General features: G+C 42.5%; 2 protein-coding genes across 2 annotated transcripts; both read right to left on the bottom strand.

Moving 5' to 3' along the window:
• Positions 1–15,213: 15,213 nt before the first annotated feature.
• On the bottom strand, positions 15,214–19,545 carry tmem150b (transmembrane protein 150B). Its single transcript, XM_030406829.1, has 7 exons — positions 19,452–19,545; positions 19,153–19,232; positions 17,816–17,875; positions 17,606–17,673; positions 17,344–17,471; positions 17,056–17,233; positions 15,214–15,967 (listed from the first exon to the last, which is right to left on the bottom strand). The coding sequence occupies exons 2-7, from the start codon at positions 19,215–19,217 to the stop codon at positions 15,756–15,758; spliced, it is 711 nt and encodes a 236-aa protein (XP_030262689.1). The 5' UTR covers positions 19,218–19,232; positions 19,452–19,545; the 3' UTR covers positions 15,214–15,755.
• Positions 19,546–20,197: 652 nt separating this feature from the next.
• adsl (adenylosuccinate lyase) lies at positions 20,198–26,838 on the bottom strand. Its single transcript, XM_030407717.1, has 12 exons — positions 26,529–26,838; positions 23,936–24,139; positions 23,702–23,746; positions 23,376–23,455; positions 23,019–23,190; positions 22,670–22,716; positions 22,404–22,494; positions 22,202–22,271; positions 21,948–22,095; positions 21,469–21,649; positions 21,195–21,371; positions 20,198–20,372 (listed from the first exon to the last, which is right to left on the bottom strand). The coding sequence occupies exons 1-12, from the start codon at positions 26,670–26,672 to the stop codon at positions 20,286–20,288; spliced, it is 1,446 nt and encodes a 481-aa protein (XP_030263577.1). The 5' UTR covers positions 26,673–26,838; the 3' UTR covers positions 20,198–20,285.
• Between the last annotated feature and the right edge of the window lie 9 nt (positions 26,839–26,847).

Below are 26,847 nucleotides of genomic sequence, written 5' to 3'. Positions count from 1 at the left end.
TTGATTTTATGTTTTATATGATGTTTTGTTGCGCTGCTTTAAAAATGTACATAACAGGGGAATGAATATGTCGTGTTGTCAAAATAAATAAAAATTAAGTTCTAAAAAAAAAAAAAAAAAAGAACTGTTAAATCTTAAATGTCTCTCAACTAAAGGCACTTTTTCCTAAGACTTTATCAATTAACATGCCACAGGGACCACGTCTTGTTGAGGAGACCCCAATCTTAAAGGGACAGTTCACCCTAAAATCGAAAATACATACTTTTCATATATACTTTTACCTGTGTTGCTATTTATCCATTTATGCTGTAAAGTTTTACTGAAATACACCTGTCAGCCGTATCACCGTGCATAATAAAGCATGTATCTACTCACTAATGAGAGGCCAGCTAACTAAGCTAGTTACAGCTCAGCTGAGGAGGATGTCTTTAATGTTTCAATCCCATGCTGTCACGAGCACAAGCCCTTTTGTCCATGAGTAGATGTGTGTTTCTTTCTGCGCGCCGATACATTTGTTGGGTGTCGCACTTCGAAAGAAAATAGGTCCAACATTTACGCTGTCCGCCGAGCTGCAACGTTAGCTAGCTGTGTGGTGACGCTTGCTCCTTCTGCATGGTGGTACGGTCAAAGGCGACGTGGTGCCAGGATACATGCATGGTAACATGCAAGAAAACGTTCCACCTTAAAAGATGTCGGTAAGCTGCAAAACATCCTTTCACTTTATTTTTTACATTAACCTTTATTTTGCAAGGAATATTCCCATCAAGATTCAAAATCTCTTTTACAAAGAAGCTGTGGCCAAGATTTTTAATGTGACAGAAAAAAACAACAACTTGAAATAAAAAATGTCCACATAAAAGAAACAAGCACACTTAAAACAATCGGCACATTACACAAGACAATGAATTCACTAGTGTTCAGTGACAGGGCGTGTAGGTGTCTCTCTAACTCACATAAGGATGAATGTGCAAAAACTTTAAAAGAACTTAAAGTAAATTAAAAGAACAACAAATGACATGCATAATTTGTCCAAATGACCAAAGGCTGCAGCCGCTGATAGCTTTAGAGGTACTTGACTTTTCAAAAGATCCATAACATAATGCACATGCTGCATGTGCAAGCTCGCAGGGTTCGCTCCCGTACTTAAACAATTAGCACTACACACCTTGACACGGTACCAAAAAACAGTTCCTACATGAAACCGCTCCCACAACAAGGTCTGTGGATTATCTCGAGTAGTATGGTCATGATTTCTGCATAGATTCATTGCAGTCGAGGTTTTTCAAATGGATTTTTCCTTGTGGTTTGGGCCCCTCGAGTCGAGTGCCATTTAGTCCCATCATATTCAAGAGGAGAGAGATGGATAAGTAGCACCACAGGTAAGAGGAACATTCTGAATTTTTCATGTTGCCTTGAAATGCCCCTTTAAGACCCTCACACAGCTGAGGACCTCCAGCTGGTTGTGTAATGGATTTATTCATTATTATTATGTCCAGATCATGTTTGCTGGTTAGCAGCCTGTCACTGATAACAACAGCAGGTGTGACGGAGCTAATGTAAAAAACACACCTAACCATGGCAGTGTATTGGATACATAACTGACTACGGTGTCAGGCCGAGATGTGGAATTAATATTAACACGGAACTAAGGACATATGGAGGAGAAGTGATCTCGAACTGGAAGAGGGTGGAGGAAATTAAAAGGGGGGGGGGGTCTGCTAACAGCCATTTAGCTTAGTTTTAGTCAGGTAATAAAGTCTACCTACCAGTACATCTAAAGTTCACAAATACCTTCTATCTTTTGTTTTATTTATCACAAAAAGGATCTTAAAAACCATAATAAGGATAGAACAAAATAAGATAGCTGAGTGGCTGCTGATGCTAGCTTTATTTAGCCTCCTGTAAAAACAAGAAAGCAAGACAGCAAACACAAGTCAAACTTTTCCTTTAAAAACAAACTTAGCCACAACTTTCTGATCACTGACACAACTGGAACATTTGCACAACGGCCAGTCAGCTCTCCCGAGACTCTTCATGAATGCCTCAGTTTAGTTTCGACAGTTACAAACCAACTTATCCAGAGGCAGCTCAGCCTCAATGATGCAACGCCGACGGATCAACCGGAATTCTCTCTTCATCCTTGTCTTCCTCTTCCTGGACTCCACATGGCTTCAGCAGCAGCTGCTGCTCTGCCTCTCTCTCTCTCTCTCTCTCTCTCTCTCTCTCTCTCTCTCTCTCTCTCTCTCTCTGTTTAATTCCCCTCCTCATCCTGCCTCTCCTCTCCTTCGTCTTCCTCTTCCCTCCTCGGGGTTTGTTTGTTCTCCCTCGGCTCCCAGGTGTTTTCCTGCGCAGCCCCGTGTTCCGCTGGGCAGAGGGGCCGTTAAGCTCCTCTTCCGTTCTGACTCAGGTACGTTAGATACAGGCGGCCTCCCCACCCCTGTTGCGCCGCCACTCACACCACAAGGATCAATATGACACATGTGACACGCTGCTCACATATTGCCACACACACAGAACGTGACAATCAAGTTCAAACACGCACACGCACACACACACACACACACACACACACCATGCCTTATCCCAGCTCCCTCGCTCTTTCTCCCTCATCCAACAATAACACAACAAACCTTGCTTCCTGTGCGTGGGGGAACAATGGTAGGATAGCTTTGATGGCCAGAGGTGGTTTGTTGTAGATACTCCCTTATCGGGCCCGACATCAGCAGATCAGCTATAGATCCCGGCAGCATCCGACTGTATGGAACAGCTTTACGCGCAACCAATGTCAGGAAGTCGGGATGTGTGGACGACGACAGCCAACTGCATTAACAGACAGCACTTAGAAAAGATGGCTTGTTGTTGTAAGAATTATCCTGACGTGAACTAGTCACATGTGAAGTGATTTTGTGGAGAGCTGACAGTTCTTTTTGCAGTTAATGTTGCACCAATTATGCACCTTTTATTTATCTAAATGAAGTGTTTGTCATTTGTAATAGATTAAAGCTGCACTGATTCATGTTTCTACATCAACTACATTACTGTGTGTAATGTAAGGGCTTGTGCGAAATGACAAATCAAAAGATAATTAGCACGCAACTTCTCCTAGCTTAATGAGTACTTCAGTGTCTTTCAGCTCATTGTTTTGTTTTTTTTAATATCTCACTATTTGACAGTTTTTTTTACAAAGCCTCCAAGTGAACACAGCTGGACACCAGAATCCTTTCTCGACCCTTTGTAAGTTTATTTTGTTTACTTGTTGGACTAAGTAGCAAACTCAATTTCACATATCCCAGCTGAAACTTAAGGGGGCTATGGGGCTACTTACATTGTTTTAGGATACAGGACGGTCTGGGGCTAGCTGGTTAGCATGCTAACTTAAGTAGATGTCTCTGCAACACAATAGATAGGTGCCTGTAACATTATGCCACACTGATGTTTAAAAAAAAAGTACTTGACATAACTCTGTTGTATAGTCCTGTATAAAGCACATTTGATCCTGGTAGGAGCGACTTACACTGCCACACACACACGGGCGCAAGGTCAGAGGAAACATACAGGGGTATGTGGGGCAGAGAGAAAAAAATCACACGTACACACACACACTTTCCACTTTTTTCACCTCATCAACACACACACACCTGAATACAGACAGCTGCCTGAGTTTTGGCTCTTTTGTAAAAACAGAAGTACACAAACATTTATAAACAGCAATACACAAAAAGCACAAACTCAGTGGTACATCACTCTCTCTCTCACAAACACACAAACACAAACACACGCACACTCCTTCTCTCATTTCTCTCTGTTGTCTCACTCTCTCCATGAGTATCAATTCTACCATTGATTCGATAAGCCACGGGCGTTAGCGGGGTCAGAGCTGTGTTGGGATATAAGTTGCCCCTGGCAACATCTCCATCAGCCTGCCCCCGCATCCCAAATGAAGCCCCTTTCGTTTCTGTCCATACACTGCACTGTGTACCCACTGATGCACCGTTGTGTTTGTGTATGTGTGTGTCTGTGTATCACTATGGAGCTGACAGCAGCTGTGTAAGGCTGTTTAAAGTGCTTATGTGTGTGTGAGCCGCTGCGTGTGTGTCCTGCGTGGGAGAAAGGAGGCGATGACTCATAGCGCACATACCACCAGCACACAACAGCTCCCCCTGTTGCCGGGGCAGGGGAAACCCCGGAGGTGTGGGTGTATTGTGCGGAAGAACAGAGCTGGCCGTGACATCATAGGATGTCTCGCTCCTACACCAGTCAGAGGAGGAGGGTGGAGGGGGGGTGACAGGTGGAGGCAGTGGCTCTTTCTCTTGATTCCTTCTTGCTTTCTGTCTCTCTGTTATGTGTGGGACGGATTGGTGAGAGCAGACTCCATCACTCATTCCTGAGTTGTAGTAATACTCTGATAACTGCAGCTCTCATCAGCTATTAACTTTTATGAATGAGTCTCACTGTTTTTCAGGAGAATTTAGCTGCAGCACTGACTGAGATGTGATGCAGAGGGAAGAAAAAGTTGCACCAGTTCTTTCAATGACATCTACTAGCTTTGTGTGTGTGTGTGTGTGTGTGTGTGTGTGTGTGTGTGTGTGTGTGCACGCGCTTGCCTGTGTGTGCGCTTGCACTCGTGTTACTGTGACACATCCATGAGATCATATTCACTCTCGAATGAAATAATGTCTTGCCAACCATCTGTTCACTTCAGTAGTGTGGTTGCATCATCCACTGATGATATCACTCTATGCATTAATTAAATAGAGTGTTTGAAATGTGGTAGATTATATCATGGTGTTGCTCTCCCTGACTAAATATCTTAATTTTTGGTCTTTTTCCTTGATAAAAGGTGCATCTGTTAAAGGGTAACTCCACCAATCTTATACATTGAAGTGTGTTTACAGGTCTTGGGGAGCACTAATGTAAATGTGAAAAAAATAGTATAAAGGCTTTAATTGTTCCAGAGAAAGCTGCATGTAATCTGATAGGTTGCCTCCAGTGATGTCACGTTGCATTGTGGGTAATATAGGCTATGACACTGTTTGACTCATTATGGACAGTTTAAAGGGGCACTATGTAGTTTTGGGGAAGAAATTCAAACTGTTCATACTAAGTGCTGTATCGTAGGCAACTGGACTTGTTTCATGTTATTTGAAGACATTTCACCTCTCATACATAACTTTCATAACAGAATAAACAAGCCAATAATGTTCCCAGAATACTGGTTGAAGGTAGAAAGGTGGCAGGATGCGCCACATATAAACAAATTAAAATAGTATAAAATTGTGTTGTCTTTTAAGATCAGTTTGTTTATTCAGTTTATTGAACCTGGCACCTACATTACCCACAATGCACCTTAGTCACTGAGTGACATCACTGGAGGCAGTTTATCAGATTAAATTCAGCTTCCTCTGGAGCCACAAAAGGCTTTAGACTACCATTTCACATAGGCAGTCGTATTCCCCAAGCCCTGTAAACACACTTTATGTGTAAAATTGGTGGCGTTACCCTTTAAAGAGCCACATGTCACACTGCTACACCTCATATTGTTGCATCTGTTTTAGATGTTAAATGACGTCCCCTCATGGTGTCATCGTGTGTGTTCTAATACAAGTGACAGCCACTCTGCTAAGCATCGAGCACCCTGAAATGTCTCATCAAGATGTGAACCTTCGATCAAAATGTGTGAAATCATGTGCGTGAGTGTGTGTGTGTGTGTGTGAGAGAGTGAGAGGTCCAGTAAGTGTGAAACAGCGTGTATCACTTTTCTAGCCTCTGTACCTTTGTTGTACGCCGGTCCAGTTCATTTTTAACACAAACACATACACAGACACACACACATATACACACACAACGACAGGATTCCCGCGCACACGCATCAACTCATACGCTCACTCTCACACATGCACATGTGTGCACACGCAGCAGGGAGAGGAAACTGCAACACAATGATAAGGTCTGGGAACACAATGGGCTCAGCAGTGCACAGACAGAAGCCAGGACCAGTTTAGCTCTGAAAGGTCAACAAGCCTCTCCAAGCTTTCATTCAGTTCCCCCAGTTATTATTGTTCAACATTATAATGATTACTCTGATGGCCTTTATTTTGCAAATGTGGGAGCCATCCGGAAATACCAGTGAAATATGAATATGCAGGCCAGACCAGAGAGGAGAAGGAAAAAAGGTTACTTATTTTGGAGGGGGAACTTCTTTGACGTCAAGTTTCCCATGGCCTGGCCCAGCTTTGGATCAGACTTCAGGTTCATCAGAGAGCCCTGGTCAGGTGCCAAAGTCACGGACATCTGCTTGTTTCCACACAACGGACTAATCGTTCCTATCATGATCGTGAATGTGCTACCAGACAAAAGATTTTGAGATCAGACATATTTTTTTGTTTTGTTTTTTGCTGGAGGTACCAGAGTTAAAACAATATGCAGGGACGAGCTGATAAATTGTTAACACATGTCAGATTAAAATACACTTTAAAGCTGCACCTTCAACTCAACAGAGACTCCTGTGTCACTCTGTAAAACTGTATTAACACAATGCGGCTTCACCTGTATTGTAACAACAGCCAATCGCAGGCAATCACATGACCCAGATACAAGTGTTGCAGATGAAACAAATAGAAAGTATGGAACCAATTAAACAACATGAGATGAGGTGACACATGTCAGTTACAGACACACTGAATCTATGAATCCCAAAACCTTTGCTCTGGTTTGAGATATAACCTGTAGGAATCTGCATTTAAATGTCGAAAATTGAATGTACCTGTGTACATACATGTATCATATCCAAAAGTTTGGTCAAGTTAACGATGTGTTTCAATAAGTCGGGATAGGGAAGTCTACCAACGAAACTAACACGTACAAAACTTCAGACAAATAAAATGCCTGTGAACATTTGTGCCTGAGCCACGTCAGATGATCACAAGTGAGCGGTGAAACCACAGCGAAGCAAGGATCATTCATGTTTATCTGAGTCACTCATGCAGTCCACACAGCCACATGACTTTGCTGTAGCCCTAAACTCACATTAGCAAGCAATGGCACAAAACAAGTGTACATGTAAAATAAAGTCAACTCTCAGTGAATTCAGCACTCACCTGAGAGTCTGGTTCTGTCCTTTCTTTATTCCGTCTCCCCTCTGTAACGTCTTCATGAAGCAAAACGCATTTCCCCAACAGCTCCAATCTGGCAGTACATGAACAACTGACCACTGCTGCGGTCAGGTTGATATATAGGAGTGACGATAAATCCACTTTTTAATCCCGGTCTTTTTGTAAATCCTCCACACATGGACAAGACAAATTGTATATGACAAAATAAGTGTTGCGATTATTAAATCACATTGTGTGCTTTTTTTCAGTGTTTTCTATGCAATGCAGTTAAGATATAGACATACTGATCAACAGCCATCCCTCATTTTGCCATCACCTTTTATTACTTATATAATAAGGTACGCAAGAGTAAATAATGATTGAGTAATTGGTAAATCTACGGTGGGTAACTACTCTGTGATGTTTGTCATTATTTGAGGGTACACAAAAATGATGATTCAGTTATTAGGAATTGATGAGTCATCACTAGTTTATGCCACTTAGGTGGCTGATAGTTATTCAAGAACAACTCATGAACTAATCATTAGCTAATGATTAATTAACACATTATCTCCTAGTCTGATCTCCAGTAACTCATCGTTATTTACAATAAAGTCCTCAAATCACAGTTATTGAGTAAATAATGATCAACAATTAATTAACTATCAAGGTGTTCCTGATTCATTTCTTACTCGCTCCTCAGTAACTACTATACCTTATTGTAAAGTTTTTCCAGCACAGCATTGTTGATTGGAGGAGAACTTGAACCTTCACCAGGCCATATAAGGTACTGTGTGGTGCTGATAATGATGTCTTTGTTGTCCTGCATCGCATAGAGTGAGCCCATAGTAAGCCTTTTTACTGTTACTCTACTGATGCCGCATCAAGACATCAATTCAGCCCACAAGTGGCGCCAACCTCGGGGGTCTGTCTGAGCGAACGTCTGACTGATCCTCAAAGCAGTGAAGGAGCAGCGCAGGTCACAGCCCACTCCAAAATGTCACGGCCCCTTACATAATCCCTGCATGTATTTTCCATCGTGGCACAGCGGCTATACCCCTCTCCCCGCTGTCAAGTCCTCCAACAAGACAAAAAGGTCAAGACATTAGAGAGGAGAGAATGGCTCTGGCAAGCCCGACTAGCATCACGCGAAAGGTTAGCATGGAGAGTGGGAATTTGGATAAATAGAGAATGAGCTTTCTTGACCTCTCCCTCTGACCTGGATGCTGATGTATTGATTTTCTGCACAGTTTGTCTGTAAGTGACCTATGAAGTGTGTGTTCAAGTCTGAGAACGGCTTTGTTACACTGGCATGGTGAGTGGGCAACTGGACCTCAGAGGGTGGCTCAGATCACTGTCACACAAAGTGAGTAATTTGTCAGTTTAGTCATTTTACAGCGCATCGGTCATTGTTAATGGTGACACAAATCATGGATTCCGTCATTCACTTGTAAGTGGCACCAGTCAATTAACATGACATGATATGAAAAAGCTTTTATTTTTAATTCATGCTCCATGCCAATAAAGCTGACCTCTGCCCAATCACTTCTTGTTCCCTCCGAAAAATGTTCAACAAGCTCCAAAGCAATGCAACCCTCTGGGGACAAACAAAGCTTAAGAGATTGTTGCCAGCGTCTTAAAACAGCATGATTGAGAACAGAAACGTTTGGTGATGTCAGCCACTTTCTACTTAGATAGTAGTTTCTCACCATCTCCGAAAACTTCTGAAGCCCAAATATAGTTCTGTGGCTCAAGCTTACATGTGAACATCTTCTCCGAACGGGATGAGAATCTGTAATTGAAGAGGGTTGTTTTGCGTTGCCATGAGAGTGATGCTCTCTGCCGCACGAAGATCTGTTTTTTCCACGTGTTCAAAAGCAGTAATCTCACCAAAGAGACAGACGATTGGAGCCTCGTAAGTGCTAATGACTATTTGCTGATGTTTGAGGCAAACAGTCGCCTGTGGTTATGTGAGATAAAGAAATTCCTTACAGTTTCTCATCTACTGTCCCACAGAAGCATATGTTTCATTTAAATGTGTGTGCATGTGTGCTATGATCATCCCCTATAAAGGACAAAATACCATACGTGCTGAGTAGTAAATGGAATGTAAAGGACTGCACACACGTACCGCATGTTTTAGCTCATTAACTACAATGGTTCACATTACTCTTCTGAAGCACACCATGAATTCAAAATTGATTTTCTATCATCCAGAAACTGGAAAGTTGCCCTGAAGCTACAATCGATCTGAAAAACGATGCTGCACTTTAAAAAATGGTCAGAGCTAATGTAAACTGTGTGAGGAAATATAAATTTAATGGGTTAAAATATGCTACGCCACAAACGCACAGGAGATAAGACACCTCACAGTTTTCCCTTTAAACGTGAAACATGTAAGAACTTCAGTATAAATGCGCACGATGTAATACATTATTAGGTGAAAATACAAGCAAATATATCTAAAATCATCATCAGATTTTATAGAAATAACAGTTTTGATGTCATGAGGCATTGTACAACACTCCTCTGGTGCACTGTGTTCTCAGTCTGGACCACTAGATGCACAGCTAACTGAGCTAACTGAGCTAACTAGCTAACGGTCACTACAGTTGCGATACAATGCCCTATGATTTTTTTGTATGCTTCCCGCAGGTGGCTAATTCTTACATATTGCACCTTCAAAACATTAAAAGCTTAACTAACATGTTCAACAGAATGTGAAGAAATAACACTTTTGACATCTATGTGTTGTGTTGCACAGATATCATCTGAAGTTAGCATGCTAATCACTAGCAAGGCCTGCCCTTTCTACTTAAACCACTTTGTACTGCAAGAGGTGATAGTCTGATATTATGGCTCTGGCCTCTGTAGGTGGGTGCTAATTGCTAACTGATGACGTGAAGACAAGCACTCACCCAGTGATCCGAGATCCCAGTCCTGACAGATTTTGGGAAGCTAATAAAACCGCTAGCTGTACATTTTAACTGAGCTAACTAGCTTGCAGCAGTTATAGTAACCAGCAGTTAATGGTTACTCTGTTGATATGTTTCTTCCCCTCATTGTTTTAAATAAGAGTTTGACATTTAGCCAATTCTTACATATTGCACCTCAGTTGTTTCTGTGAAGCACCAGATGCCTGGTGTTTGCCGTGATCGCCTGGTGCTCCATGCCTCTAGAATTCCCGGAGAAAGATGTGTGGTGTGTGTGGGAGAATAAATGTCCACTGGATTTGAATCAGCGCACATATAAATGAGGGGAGCCATACTTCATTGTCCATGTGCTTTTCGCTCGCTCGTTAAAAGCTAATTTCTCCCCCCCCCCCCACCACCTCCATCTCCATCCCCCTCCACCTCCAACCCCCTCCACCACCCCTCCTTCTTCCCTTAGCTCTCTGTCTTGTGCGATCAACAATAGTCTATTCTGTGCTGTCCCGTGCGAGTGGAGACACACCCAAAGCCAAGGCCACGGTGCGAGGGGAGATTGTTGGGTGGGGGCCAGCTGAGCAGGACACAGGCTCGATTCTCGTCTGGGAGCGTGGATCCTGCCTCGACAAGAGGGAAGAGGTGGTCTCATCTGTTTGGCTGTAAGTTCTGGCGGCCATTTACTGCGGTGACTCCCCAACCAGGGGTACTTCTGCAGCTAAGTCAACAGGGCTACACGGAAAGATTTGGGGGAGTTCATAAAATGGAAATTACAACTTTATTGTTTTGTTGTTTTGTCATGTATTGAGACAGCTGTAACACCTGGATTAAGTCTGAGCCATTAATACTAATATGAATGGATAAAAAGCAAGAAGCTAGAAAAGGGGGAAGGTTGAACATTTCAATGGTGACTTTTTCCAGACAGGCCAAATGGTTGAAATGGTTACTTAAGGAAATAGATGAATGGTTGAAGAAGTTAGCTAATAATGTATAAAGAGTTGAGATAGTCGAAACAAATAGTTGAAATAGTTATATAGCTATAAGTAGGACAGGGCCTATTGGATAAATGGTTAGCAGTAGCCTGATCAATAAATGGCTGGGGTCATTAGCAAAAAGTATTGGATAAATAATTGAAATAGTTAGCTAAAGGTAATCAAAAAATGGTTGAAATAGGCTAGTGAGCTTACAGTAATCAATAAATGGTTGGAAAAGCTAGCTACAATTATAGGATAAATGGTTGAAATAGGCTAGTTAGACAACAGTAGTCAATAATTGGTTGAAATAGGCTAGTTAGCCAAAAGTAATCAATAAAGTGTTGAAATAGGCTAGTTAGCCAACAGTAATTAATAATTGGTTGAAATAGGCTAGTTAGCCAACAGTAATCAATAATTGGTTGAAATAGGCTGGTTAGCCAACAGTAATCAATAATTGGTTGAAATAGGATGGTTAGCCAACAGTAATCAATAAATGGTTGGAAAAGCTAGCTACAATTATTGGATAAATGGTTGAAATAGGCTAGTTAGCCAACAGTAGTCAATAATTGGTTGAAATAGGCTAGTTAGCCAACAGTAATCAATAAAGTGTTGAAATAGGCTAGTTAGCCAACAGTAATTAATAATTGGTTGAAATAGGCTAGTTAGCCAACAGTAATCAATAATTGGTTGAAATAGGCTGGTTAGCCAACAGTAATCAATAATTGGTTGAAATAGGATGGTTAGCCAACAGTAATCAATAAATGGTTGGAAAAGCTAGCAACAAGTATTGGATAAATGGTTTATAAAGGCTAGTTAACTAACAGTAATCAATAAATGGATTCTTAAACACACAAACAGATATTGAGGGCAGTGACTAATCCTAATCATTGGTGAATGAATGCTAACGAACAACTCATCATCGTTCATTCAGGTTATTATTCTAAAATACTGAGGTTTTTGTCGGTGCGGTGCAAAACCATGAGGACAGGCCCTCTGAGCATCACAACCGATTAATTCAATTGAGTTTTTTTTTTTTTTTGTAAACAGGCCTCCTGTCTGTTTACATCATCTGGTTGTTGGACCCCTAGAAGTCCCCACCTCTGCACATATCACAGGACTCCATCACACACACACCGAGGCTCGACCACAATACAGGCCCTGATCCCGGCCGGGCCACAGGCTGAAGGTCACTCCATCGACCCGTTCTTCTCTATCGTGACATCTGTTCCTAAGTGCCACAGCTGGAGCCCCCCACACACTTTGTTGCTGCCTCCTCTGATAAGGCCAGACTCTCTTCATTGTCCGATAACATAAATATGACACACCAACACACAATCTGAGGGTCCCTGTCTGCAGCGGCCGGCCTAATTATATAATTATCCCTTGTCTGATTGTGCCTGTGCAGCTGAGACGAGGGAGGGCCTTTGTGTGGCCGGTGGAATGCGGTGCGCTTGGCATTTTTCAGCGAAAGGGCAGCTTTCTGGAAGCTGCTGCCAAAGGAGAGGAGAGGAGGGTGAGATCACGGCTGCTGGTGCCCACTCTTCTCCTTTTCTCTTTCTCCTCTGTCTCTATCACTTGGTCTATCTTTCTGAGACTCTCTCGCCTGTCTCTTTATCTTCTCTTTGGATCTCTCACTTCTGGACAATCCCATCTCTCTTTCTCCCCGTCCTCTCCAAAAAACTTAAAGTTTGCCCGCTGTCTTGCAGATGAAGTGGCCTTTTGGAGATGGAATGCGCAGGATTTGGCGCTCCGATGATAAGAGCTGACAGGCTGCACATAAGGGGGCTACCACTCCGATGTCTGATAGCGGACTCGGAGGCGACCGCTCGGCCGCATGATAAGAAAGCATTGCTATTGTTTCTGGTGGGGAGCTGTTGAAGGGATAAGAGAGACTAGAGCACAAGCAGGTGTTAGGAGAGATTACAGCGCAGGCCTAGAAAGCATGTGTGCTATTACCTCCTTCTTGAATCAAAGTCAAAAGCAACAAGACGGGCGTCACATAAACCATGTTCTCCTACGCTCCAATGGAGGATCCAAACCTTTTTTTCTGACATTTACATCAAGGGCCTCCCAGTCTTTGCATGTCGCTACAGGTGATTTTTATGAGTTCTATGACTTTATCAGAAGCCTTTTATACTCACTAATGAAAACAGCAGGGTTAAGGGTTGTGGCGCCGATGCTTTGCCCCTTAATTCCTCTGTAGGAGCTGGTGTATAATTCAAGAACAGTATGTCATTTTAACAGGCCTTGCCAAGATGGGCCGGGCTTTAAATACAAATATTCACGCCAGCAGAATTTAAAGGGGCACTATGTAGATTTGGTGAAGAAACTCAGAATGATTTCTTTTATTAGGTAATGATACAAACATATCCATTTTTTCCATAACTGAATAAGCAAGCTGTTCCCGGGACACTCTTTGAAGTTGGAAATGTGGCAGGGTCCGCCACATATAAACAAAGTAAAACAGTATGAAACTGTGTTGTCCTTTAAGGTCAGTTTGTTTATTTGTGTTGAAAACAAAGATAGTTTGTTTATTTTGTTTGTTTAGGCTTAAAGTGCTCCTTTAAAAGGTGCAATTTGTGGCAATATTAGATGTTGTTTTTTAAATAAACTAAAATCACCATCAGAATGTGAAGAAACAAGAGTTTTGACATCATGTCAAAGACATCCATGTATTGCATCAGAGATATCTACTCAAGTTAGCATGCTAACCACCTAGCCCCGGCATGTCCTGTCTTCTAATACCACTCTACGCTCCCAGACCAGACTGCTAACTGTAGCTGCCATTAGCTCAGTTAGCCATGCAGCCAGTGGTTTCTCTGGTCACATGCTGCCCTTTATGCTTTGGGGAGTATGAATTCAAGAGGTGGCAAAATTCTTACAAATTGAACCTTTAAATTTGTGCCAGATCCTTTAATTGGTTCAAGCATTTGCTGGGTCTCTGCATCTGACATATTCAAAATGAGTGCACGTCCGCATTTCGGAGTAAGTGCATGTATCACAAGAGTGACCTGAAGTTCATGTTGCAGCAAACAAGTTCATTAGAGACCCAAAGACAGCATTGTTTAACCACAAGTGTAAAATCTGCACGCCGCCTGCAGCACAAACACTGTTAACAAACAGCACTTGAGAAATTCCCATAGAATTCCGAGCTGTCCGTCTGATCCCTGTGCCCGCTCGTCAAAGCCCCCCTCTGGTGATCACACAGCATGGAGTATGTGAAAGAATGCTGTCGGGACATAGCAGGACACTGGGGGCCCAGTATTCCCATCTCAAGCCTCCCTACATGCCCCCAGTGATTTTTTCTTTTATTGACATCAACAAAATATGCAAACACAAGTGAAAATGTGATCGCAAAGTGCGACCAGAGCCCGTGCCAACAGACCCCATGACAATATGTTTAAATAAACAGGGATCTGGGATGAGAGAAATAGTTTGAGCGCCGTGGCCAAGAGTAGGACCTCTCCCACTATCGCCACGGCTGTGAGAGCTCCATTGTTTTGGCCGTCTCAAATAGCCCTGACAAATTGTGCTGAATGTAGAACCTCTGTTTAAACTGGAGGCATCTTCCAAAAAAACATGCTGGCACGACACCAGAGCTGCATTTTCCCATCAGTGAAACGCTTGTCAGCCCAGAGGCGCTCCACGGCGCCCCTGCTGGACGGTGCTATTACTGAGGATGGTAGAAGGGCAACTTCTGATAATAAAGAGAGAATCTGTAGTGTTGAAGAAAGATGATCTAAAGACTTAAACCTGATGTGTATTTGATGAGTAGCCTTCCATGGTGATTTTCTGCAAAGCTCTTCAAAATAAAAGCACCACAAACGTATCAAACAGCACAGGACAGTTCTCATCTCGCATTATGTCATAGGGGAAATAACTCTCTTTGCTAACAAAACCTTTCCTTCATACCTCCATCCTCCTTTTCTGTTCCCCTTCCTCTGCTGTAGCGCACAGCTGACAGGTGGAGGGTGAGGGAGAAAATGACCAGACTTTTCCTGGTATTCACTGTCTATGCACTAATCATGAGCTTTGGCCACATTGTACAGATGGAGACAATGTTATAGAGTGTGACGTAGCGCGCTGCGAGAGGGGTGACCGGGGGTTTACCAGACAAAAAAATGAGAGGATGTAATGTATATGTGTGAATGGTTGAACTGTGAATAAATCAGTTGTGTATTGTTCCATTTAAACAGTGATTACTGAATAGAAGTTGGGACACTGTGAGGAGTGAAAGGTGGCTGAACGGTGCCACCTTGTGTTAGTTGTGTTTATTGCAGTATTTGGAGAGGACTGGTTTTACAAACAAGATCACATGCAGCTTCGAGAAAAGACAAGACAAATCATACTATGTCTTATTATGTTTTGCTTCACTGGCTAAAGAGCAATTTTTTTAAAAGAACAATTTAATTTAATACACTGATGAATGTATTGTGTGTTCTTTAATGTGTGAATCATGTAATGGCAAGATAACAAAAAAAATGGGGAATGGCGGTTAATCTTATAAACATTAGAGACATGAGAAAATAAAGTGCACAACAAGGTTATAATACAGTTAAATACCAAATACAATAATTAGTAATTAGAGTAAAAAAAACTCTCCATTGAGTGACTGAAAAGCACTAAAGCAGCAATACTCTGTACAGCAACTGAATGTGTACATTATGAATCTAGTGCACAGGCATCAAGCCTACGTTAAAGGCAACGTGGCAACAAGTCTGTGGGTTTTGAACTACATACACTTGTAGTTGCACGTGTGTGCCTGTTCAGGAAAGTGCATTCGTAACATAACCGTTGACTTCTATTGTCGAAGGCCTGTGGTCACGTTCAAGAGCTCCTTTCTGTACAGTTAGCTGGTGGCAGTCGACGTGTCTGAACTCAGCTGCGAAAAGGCCAAACAGGCAGAAGAACAGCATGACCAGGATCCATTCACAGATGGCAGCTGCAGAGTAACGGCCTGTAAAGTGGAGAACGACCACTGAGGGAGGAGAGAGCGGTCAAGGAACATGATACTGAGTAAATGCACATGACAGTAAATACAACAGCAAAGGGTTCATGGGCACTTTCAAAATCTACTCTGTGGTGCATGTTGTCACTTTTGCATGAATCAGTGTGGTCCGAGTTTTTATTGTATGGTACTGTACTCTGTCTGTAGTTTCCCATTCTGGTTTATCCTTGAGTGGTGGCAAACAACGTGAGGGACCATTCAAAATAAAATACTTTCCAGCTCAGGCTTTATGGGCTACATATACAGTACTATACAAAATGAGCTAAATCTGAAGTAAAAATGAATATCAATATGGTGTTGCAATGTGAAAACAGCAACAACAACAAAAATAATAATAATGGACACAGTTAGTTAAAGTTAATGGATAAATAATCCAAATAATTATCTAAGTATAACTTAACTTATTAACAGCTGATATAGTTAGTTGGACAGTCCAAATGTTAGAATAGCCTCTGTAGCTAACAGTGATGGATACATGGTTAAATAGCCGTAAAGGTAGCAGATAAAGTGTTAAATAGTTAGCGAACAGCTACATATAAATAGTTGAAATAGTTAGCTCAAAGTAATAGATAAGTGATTAAAAAAGATAGCCAAGCTAACGCTACTGGAAATATTTAGCTAAAAGTAATGGAAAGGCTAACTGATAAAATAGCCAACGTAGCTCAGAGTAAGGGATAAATAGTCAGGTAACTAACTATAAATTAATAAATGCTAAGCTAAGTAAGTATTTAGTATTTAAACAGTAGAAAGTAGTAAGCTGATAGTAATCGATAGAGTAAATGGTTAAATTGGCTTAAAGTACTTTATAAACAGTTGAAAAGAAATTGTAGGCTAGCAGAAGTAGATAGGCCACATTGTTTGGCTAAAGGTGCATAATGGCTGAAATAGTTACACATACACATAGCTGTGTATTACACTTATAGATGCAACAATATGCACAGGCTCCTTTATAAATACTACCTTTTTTCTATTGAATCTGATATTGACAAGTATCACCTTATCTTGGATTCTATATTTACCGAATACTTTTTTTTAAGTCATTCAGATAAGAAGGATACTGAGGATAATCATGACGGTGCAGAGGACGCAGCAGATCGCCCTGGCAGGCCCAGCATAGCATCGGTCCTTTGCCGGCTGAGCCCGATAAGTTAGATAAAGCTGTACCCAGAAGTAGGCCAGGCCGAGGAAGAAAGCCAGGAACGCCCCCAACAGGTGAAGACTCCTCACCACTGACGGCTAGGTGGGCATGGGCAGAGGAAGAAGTGATTGATAATTACAGCTTAGAAAAAAACAAATATTTCATTATTTCATTATTATCAATATATTCTAGAATATATTCTGGTTACCTGGAAGTTTCCAAGGACAGAGATTCCTACTGAGGAGATGAATCCCAAAACAATGCTGGCAACGTTGGCCTTTCCATGGTCACCGAAATCTTTAACCTGCTGGAAACGGATCACCACAATCCACAGAGCTGGGGGACGCAGACGGAGAGGACACCGAGACATCTGAAAACTATTTGTGTACCCAATTGAAGCATGTGATGGACAGAGCTTAAGTGATAAAGGACTGCCACTACCAGTAATGTCTAAATATATCTGTCATTACCTAAAACCGAGCAGATGTTGCAGACCTGGGAGAAGAGACAGCTCTGAGGGGTGTAGGTGCCACATTCGCTTCAGGGAAGATGGAGCAAATCGAATCACTCTCATTTGTACATTACCTTTGAACATAATGATCTGGCTTGTTTGGTTCATTACCACCTGTTTACTCAGTATCAGCTCACTGTAACCACTTTATCTGTTTTTCATCACCAACCTGATGTAAGGGACTCCCTCTGTCAGGTTGACCGATCCGTTTGTTACAGATACAGCAAACCTGATGGGAAGAAACGTTAAAGCTCAGCTCGCTCCCTGGAGACATGGCACCACACACAGCCCTCTTTATTACACATGTCATACATCTGTGGGGAAACATTTAAGACTATGCTTAAATACCAGAGGTGACTTTTGAGCCTTTGATATTTACCTGTTTGATTCTTCTTTCAGGAGTATGAGGTTTTTCTATATATCTGTGTATTGTGTTTCACTTTAAATATACCATTATGTCTGTTGTATATTATTATTATTATTATCTACTTGTCATTTTGTATTTATTTCCTGTTACTGGATAGGCCTATGGATCCAATTCATCTTCATACTAGTGAATTTAAAGAAATATAAATGGTAATGCTTTACATTATAGTCCCCAAACTACAGGATAACTGTCAAGTATGTACAAGGTACCAATAAAAAATAAAAAATAATGAGCACTCATGCCGAGACAAAAAATGGAGGATTCTAGAGGTTAGAAATAAATTACACCATTTCAAATATGGAGTACCAACTTACAAGCAAACAAATATTTCATAATCTGAGCGTGATGGGCAGAGTGACACTGCACAGGAAGTCAGTGAATTAAGGGAACTTCTGATCAAAGTTCCATATTTGTCTCATTACAGCGCAATAATGAAGGTTTTTGCTTTTGGTTCCACCACTGAGTTCAAGTTTTGGTCGTCCAGGTGGTGAAGTTTGGGCACCCTTGTGCTACGGCCTTCACAGTTCTCTTGTCCAAAGTGGGAACCAATGCTCTCCACCATCATGAGAGATGAGAGAGCTGATGAGAGAGGAATGATGTCCAACCTTCCAAGTTGAGTTCAAGAGGCTTGTACAATAAATGCCAAGGTGCACTGAAGCTGTTCTGGTGGGCCAACTCCTTATTAAGACGCAGATGCCTTTGTCATTACATTGTCATTTTGGCTTACAGTAATTCATACATACATACATTCATTCATAGACCCCGCATGGTGGCTGCAGACCCGCACATCAGGAGCAGTTTGGGGTTCAGTGTCTTGCCCAAGGACACTTCGACATGCAGACCAGGGGACTCACACCAGCGACCTTCAATTAACAGGACACTGGCTCGACCCCTGAGCCACAGCCGCTCCTTTACTTTATCAAGACTCCCTAACTTTAAATCCCTCTGACATACTGTAATTTGTTACTCTGAAAGGATTACCATATAAATGAATGGATCAAATAAATATTACAAATTATTTGTAAATATATATGACTATGAAAACGCTAAACTCAGTGGAAAGAGTCAGAAATACTCACACAGTCCAGATGCCTACAGTACCAAAGACAGCCAGGCAGACGGGGAGTAAAGCCCACAGCCACATGTTGCACTACAGCTGCTGCTTAGTTCATATGGAGGAGAAACATGTACAACTGTCACCTCTCACATATAAAACAAGCTGCTCACATGGAAAATAAAAACACAAGGAGAGAAGACACCAAAGACAGTGCTTAAACATTTGTAATTTAAGAGTGTGTGTGTGTGTGTGTGTGTGTGTGTGTGTGTGTGTGTGTGTGTGTGTGTGTAAGAGAGAGAGAGAGAAAACATTTGTACTCACTGTGCTGAGGAACGACTGGTTAAAGATTCAAAGGCAGCTCTATCAGAACTTCATTGAAAGTAGCTCATTATCGTCACCATTACCATAATAACACACATAGATGAGGTCAGCTCGGACATGGCCGCACTTTGTCCCAGTGTTACACACAAAGTAAACACAGTGAGGGAGGAGGGTGTAGACTGAGGGGGGCTCAATATTAAAGAAAGTTGCCATTCTTTACAACAAACCAAATAGAGCACCTGGAATTCTTTACATGGTGCACTACACCACAAAATACGGTAACACAACTGGTTATATTCGAGGGCTGGGCTGGACTTTGAGCTGCTGTTTTTTTTTTTTTTTTTCAGACTTACAACCTCTTGAGTTCTGACAGTGTGTTTCCTCCCCTCTACAGTTTACCTTTTCCTTTCTCATAACTCAAAACAAACCTCAATGTGTAAGTGCTCCGAACAGGAACCTGAATTACCCAACGGTATAAGTTAGAATGAGCAGAGGAAAAAAAAGGTCTTTGCAACCATCTTCAGGCCGCGGGATTATGTTACAATTAACCATAAATGTTAAGTCACTTCAGTATTCAATTGGCATGTTAATAATTAAAATGCAGGCTTGCACACGTGACCTTTGGTTCCAGTTAATAAGGCTGATGGAATCCAGACATCATCTACTTCCATTTGTTTTTATGTTCCAAGAAAAAGAATTTAACACTGTGAATGAATTTGAAGAAAAAACACTCCGACAGAGATAAATTAATGCAAAGATTTTTTCTTTATTGAGGCCACACACCATGATGAAGTCTTGTTTTCTTGTGTACATTATCGGATGCGTTTGTGTGCGTTAGAGCTCAAGCTCAATCTTGACATCCATCTTCGCCCTGTAAGGCTCCAGCAGGGGGTGGACTTCTTCAGACAGGAACCTGGTCACCTGGACACGGGAGAGAGAAAGAATATATTACGCACCATTATGTTTGACATTCTAGATGTCCTTTTGGGAAAAATTTTAAGAAGGGGTTATTGAAAACATTGCGCCACTGAATGTGGTACTCCATCTCGTCACCTTCCATTGCATTCACGACACAAAACCACTGTTGTCCCAATCATCTGCCCCCTCAAGTGGTTGCCAGTTTGTTGTAGCTAAACTTACTAGCGAACGATAACCTCGCTAATGCTAGCTAAAGCCAAGGTCAAGGTCACTAACACTAGCACACATTGATATTGCTAATATATATACATATAATAGCTAGCATTGACATCACGAATGATGGCTAGCTAACATAAGGCAGTACAGTTGCTGGGCGCATACTGAAGGAAATCAGCCATTTTTAGGCTATTTTTTTTCTTCCACAAACTGGCAACCACCAAGATACTTGACGCTAACAAAACACAGATACCGTGGGATTACAGCGGCGTTATACTATTGGCTTACAAACCTTGTTAGAAGCTGGGGCAAGTTGTGAGAATTCTTATACCGAGATAAACAAAACTATCAATTTGGACCTGACAAATATTTTAAAATCACACAATAATAAAAAAGAGGAAAAGAGATATTTTTACTCTGCACCCTTCTGCAAGCTCTGTAGATGTATTATTCCTTTTCAAATATTTGTATACATTAATGTTATATGTAGACTAAGCTTAGGTGCTAGCATGTTGCTACTCTATGTATGTAAACAGACACCTAAAATTAAAAATAACACTGAATGGCAGAGGAGATGGAATAAAAAAAACTGCGCTGTTCATGTTGTACCTGCTGGGGAGCACGGCCGATAAAGGTCTTGGGGTCCAGTATGGCGTCCAGCTGGCCCAGAATGGGGGCGAAGTAGGGGTCTCGCTGGACTCTGGCCAGCAGGTCGTTATCACCGCCCTCCTGTTTGACAACAGCTGCTGCCTCCTGGGACAGAACACGGATCTTCTCATGGCAGTCCTGAAGTAGAAATATACTGTGTGAAGCACAAAAGCTGATTCCAAAAGGTCAGGTGTTTTTTTTTTTACACTACAAACGTATAACTGCACACGAATACCTGTCTGTTCCCTCCAGCCTTCACCATGGCCATGATGATGTTCTCCGTGGCCATGAAGGGTAGCTCGTGGCGGATGTGTCTCTCGATGACTTTGGGGTAGACCACCAGACCCTCTGTGATGTTCTGCAGGGTGCTGAGGATGATGTCTGCCGTCAGGAAGGACTCAGGAAGGGAGATCCTTCTGCACAGGCATGAGGGGGGAAAATGAGTAAACATGAACAAGCATTCACTTGGTCAAGTACCAACTGAGAGCCCAGATACCTTTAAAGAGACAGTTCACAGCAAAATTTAAACTCAACAACTTGACAACTGACTACAAAACAGTCTAGCTGCTAAGGAACACCAGACAATAAAGGTGAGAGGAGAAATATGTCTTTTCATTTGACCGTCAACTGTACCTTTAACTGATCAAGTGACAAATAAGTCTTAGGACATCAAACTATCTCATCAAAGTCAAGCAAACTATCGTGTCTGGTGACCTGTTGGCGCTGTCGTCCAGCGTCCTCTCCAGCCACTGCACCGCGGCTGTTTGCAGCGGGTCGGACATCAGCGCCAACAGATGTCGGGCCAAGCTGCAGCAGCGCTCCGCACGCATGGGGTTCCTCTTGTAGGGCATGGCACTGGAACCTGCCGGAGCAAAGACACCATCATGCTGGCATTCTGCTTGTGCTAAAGGGTAGCGCGTCTTTAGATTTCTGAGTGCGATGCGGCTGTATGAGGCGAGTGAATGTACCAATCTGCTCTTTCTCGAAAGGCTCCTCAATCTCCTTCAGGTTGGCGAGCAGGCGGATGTCCGTGCAGATCTACAGACAGACGGATAAGAGATGAGAAAGAAGTCAGATAAAGGGCTGCTTCATCACAACACGTTACAGATTTCTATTACACACCACTAGGTGGCAGCATTACTGTATGTTTCTCCAGCTGCTGCAGTTTACCTTGTGAACAGTAGCTCCCAAACTGGCCAATGTGGACAGGCAGTCTATGTCCACCTTACGGCTGTAGGTCTGTCCAGTCACCAGGTAGGATCTGTGAAGCAATGGGACAACATCATCTGGGATAATAACAGAGCAAGTCTCTGTAGCTCTTTAAATGACACAAGCCTCATTTTAGCTGTGGCGGCTAATAATCACCTTTCTTCTAGTAAATGAACTGGTGAATTACAGAATATTGTTAATCTCCCCCACTTCAGTAGAGAACTCACTTTTTGAAGGCAGCCATCTCTGTCACAAGTCTGTCGAGCTCTTCCACCTGGAGAAATAAAATGATTAAATGTGTGAATTGTTACATTTCAATCCATCATGACTTAAAGGGGCAATATGTAAACATGTAAGCTGAAAACAAAAACAAGCTCCCGGACTGAACTGCTAGCTGCACGGTTAGCCAACTAGCTAACGGCAGCTACAGTAAGCCGCAATTAGTGGTTACCCTGGTGATATGCTGCCCCCTATTTCGTTTTGAGTATGACAGGTGTTTACAGGTGGCAAAATCTTATATAGTGCACCTTAAAAATAATAATCCTACTCAACATGCCTGGCTATAGATGATTTTACCTTCTCGTGGTCCCCCTGAAAGAGCTGCAGGAAGCTGGCCTGAGTGCCGGTGGTCCCCTTGACTCCCCGGAAACGCAGGTCGTCGCGGGCTCGCTGCAGGTTGCGCATGTCCATGGTCAAGTCCTGCAGCCATAGACAGGCGCGCTTCCCCACCGTGGTCAACTGTGCGGGCCTGTAGGGAGAGAGGGATCACACAGGCTGCGTCCATCAACCAAATGTACCAGATTTCGAAAGCGGCTACGTCAACACTATGCGTTCTTTATCAGACAAATCAGACAAAGATGTCCGATAAACACATGACAACATTGCAAACAGGATGCGTTTGATGAGAGGACATGCAGCCGTGTTCAGACTCACTGGTAGTGTGTGAAGCCGAGCGTGGGTAGGTTAGCGTTCTTCTCTGCAAACTTTGCCAGTCTGTCGATGACTCTGGCCAGCTGTAGAAAGAAAAACAAAGGGCTTTAGTGCCGATTTATTACATAATACATATAATCACTCATCCTCATATGTTCATAAGCTTAATTCTGGTTTGTGTGACAAAACACTGCATATAAATTAGTTCTACATTGTTGACTTGTTACTAAGCAGCTGGGGCTTACAAAGAAGAGAAAAAACATGCCTCCATTTCTAACAATTCCATAGATGGGAGTGTGTGCGTTTTCAGTCGAACAGCTGGGGCTCACCTTAGGCAAGAGAATGTCAAATCCATCACGCAGCATAATCAAATCCTGAGCAGGAAAAGCAGAACAACTTAGAGAGCATGAAACCCTTTCAAGAAACAATAAATGTAATCCCAACACAGGATTAGATTTTGTAGATGGGACTTGTTTTTTCAAGGGCGAGCTGGAGAGAAAATATGAGATTATGGATCATGTAACCAAGGCTGTAGCAGCTTGTGCGACGTCAATCGTAATTACAGTATTGTCTCCAACATAGCAGGAGGTGGCGCCGAGGTGGATGATGGGAGCAGCGGTGGGGCAGCAGTGTGCGAACGTGTGGACGTGGGCCATGACATCGTGCCTGAGCTTGCGCTCCTCTTCGGCCGCCATGGCGAAGTCGATGTCCTTTTCGTGGCTCTCCATCTCCTGAATCTGTTCGTCGGTGATGGGCAGACCCAAAGCCTGAGGAGGACACAAATAATATTGAAGGCAATTTGAAACATGTATTTTCAATTCAGTGTAATATCTGAAATTATGACTGACTTCTTTCACAATTTTCTGACATTTTATAGATTCAACAGAGGATCAACTGATAATGAAAATAATCGGTAGTGGTTGCCCGAGTTTCAGTTCAAATGTGAGAGTTTAAGATGCAGGTAATCTGGGCAAAGGTGAGACGACTGCTTCCAGTATCATATGTACAGTAAAAAAAGACAATCACATGTCACTTCAGGATGTCCAAACAAGAGACAGAGAGTCTGCTGATAATGTCAGTCAACCTTCTGTCTTGTCGTGACGGGCATGTGCTCGCCTCGTGAGAAGGCTCTCGATATCCTGATTAGATTAGAGTCTTTATCCATTTGGACAGGGTCATGAGATGGAACCACAGAATGGATTCATTAAGAAATCAAGCCCAACTCCTGAGAGTACCTCACTCCCCCCATGATACCACAGAGTCCAAGCCCTAACGACGTCAAACTCTGCGGTGTCAAAGGTCAGACTGTGTGCAGTTTGATTCCAAGCAAACAGTGACTCAGCCCAAGAAATGTCACTGAAGAAGACAAACATTACTTGGAGGGAAAAGGCTACAGAAGAACGGCTGGGCTGGTTTTAGGCCAGTAAACGCAGCCTCTCCGGGGGCGGTCTCCTGTTACTGTGACATTCGCTGCATGCTATTTTCACACACTAACCACACAGAGGGGGCCACAGGCCTCACCAACTGTGAACGGGCAAACTGTAGCAAAGCTACCTCACCGAGGAAGAACTCAATATACAGATCAATAACAAAAGATGGACTGAGATAATCTGTTCTGATTAGTGATGTGAGGTGATGCATGTGAGACAGGGTCCGTCACCAGTCAACCCCACCTGACCTCTTTAATACGACAAGTGCAGGAATCCCTCAGCCGAATTAAGAGAATTACAGAATTAGATTTTGCTACAGAGAAATATGTTAATAGATGTTTCTAAATCATCAGCAACTACAAAGTTCAGTGGTTGTCGATCAACTTTGAGAGTTAAAATGTGGGCCTGGTATCACACAGCTGTTTGGGAGCTAAATGTCAAGATGATTCAGAGGGGATGACCCCTGAAGTGTGCATAACAACTTCTCATTCTGTGGAGCAAAACCTTGTTCGCATACACAGGAACTGAGTCAAAGTTCTGGTGAAAAACCACGAGTTTCCAAATGAAAGAAATCCGTGAAACTGAGATTCGGGGGAAATCATTAAGAATATTTCCATTTGATGCAGTGGTGCAGCAATAAAAAAAACAACAAATTGAGGCATGTTAGGTTTGAAGATCTCCCGTATAGCTTCTATATATTCTACAAGTGTCTACACATTATGTAAGCTGACAGTTATCAGACGGTAAGGGCTGAGATGACTTAACAACCTTGTTTCTCTGTTTATGTCCATCTGCCTGAAACATGTTGAAGTTTGTTGTTCTGATGCTGATTCTAAACCTTTTCTATCTGTTTATCTCCGTAAAGAATGTGGATGGTGCTGCTGTATGACAGGGCACTGAGGGGAGGACAAGTGTCTAAATGCTGAAAAATAACTAACGTTTGATAGAACGTCTGATTAGAGATGTTCTAAGATGTTAATGTAGACATGTACTACTTGGTATCCTAGAATATAAATATGAGTGTGCGGCTGTATGAAACTAATCTGATCTCCATTTGTGGTGTTAAATAACATACAACGCATTCATACGACTGTTTACTGCGCATGTGACTTGAACGGTGTTAAAGGTGCACTGTGTCGTTTTTGAACAAACTCTTTGTTTTCATGATGGAATAAATTAATGAACGGGGCGACCTTAAAGGACAACACAAATTCATGCTGTTTTACTTTGTTTACATTTGGCGGACCCTGCCACCTTTCTAGCTTCAAACAGTGTTCTGTGGACCTTGTTTTCCTACGAGAACAACGTGTTTATTCAGTTGTGGAAAAAAACAAATATTTCTGAGTTTGTACTATTGCCTCATTGTAAATATTAGAAATCTGAGTTTGAATGTCTTCTCCAAAATTGCATAGCGCCCCTTTAAAATATTGTTATGAATGCAAGTCCCTCCTAGCTGAGACATGTTCATTTCTATACTTTATGCTTAATGTTTACTGTTTTCTGCTTATTGCTTGGCACAAGAAGCAGAGGACCGTGCACAGTTCACAAATAGGGGTCCTCCTTAAAACTATATTTAGAGCAGGGAACTTGATAGGGCTCTCTGAAGGTCGCACACTATAGTTCATAGGACTTATAAAGCATGGAACAAGTGCATATACAGTAAACACGACAATGTTGGCCAGGACACATGCCATGGTTGCTATAACTGAGCCACAATGTGTCAAACCTTCTCAGCCTTGGCCAGGTAGATCCACAGCTTCCTCCAGGTCGTGAATTTCTTCCTGTCACTGAAGTTGTACGCCATTTCCTTGCTGGCATACCTGGACACCAGCGGGGAGCGGTACTTCATGAACTCGTCGGCTCCCTCCATGCTCGCAAGACGAGGTGTTGTCCGCTAAAGAACGAGAGAAGTCCGCCTACACACACCTACACACACCGACACACACACACTAGCTTGCTGGGTAGCTGTGCCGACTGCAGCTCCCAGCATCACATGGAGGAGGAGGACGCGCTTTTTTTACGACAGTACAAGCCGGCGTACGGCG

This window comes from Sparus aurata, chromosome 23, assembly GCF_900880675.1.
Source record: "Sparus aurata chromosome 23, fSpaAur1.1, whole genome shotgun sequence".
Lineage (NCBI taxonomy): Eukaryota > Metazoa > Chordata > Actinopteri > Spariformes > Sparidae > Sparus > Sparus aurata.
This window is presented reverse-complemented; position numbering and strand designations above follow the sequence as displayed.

Excerpts from the sequence above, each read along its gene's own strand:
- tmem150b (XM_030406829.1), bottom strand. The coding sequence starts at position 19,217 with ATGTGGCTGTGGGCTTTACTCCCCGTCTGCCTGGCTGTCTTTGGTACT. Across the intron at positions 17,472-17,605 it reads CAACATCTGCTCGGTTTTAG|CTCTGTGGATTGTGGTGATC; the intron begins GTAATGACAGAT and ends TGCGTCCCCCAG. Across the intron at positions 15,968-17,055 it reads CACCGTCATGATTATCCTCA|TGGTCGTTCTCCACTTTACA; the intron begins GTATCCTTCTTA and ends CTCCTCCCTCAG.
- adsl (XM_030407717.1), bottom strand. The coding sequence starts at position 26,672 with ATGGAGGGAGCCGACGAGTTCATGAAGTACCGCTCCCCGCTGGTGTCC. Across the intron at positions 22,495-22,669 it reads GAGATGGCTGCCTTCAAAAA|ATCCTACCTGGTGACTGGAC; the intron begins GTGAGTTCTCTA and ends ATTGCTTCACAG. Across the intron at positions 22,096-22,201 it reads TTTCGAGAAAGAGCAGATTG|GTTCCAGTGCCATGCCCTAC; the intron begins GTACATTCACTC and ends TTGCTCCGGCAG.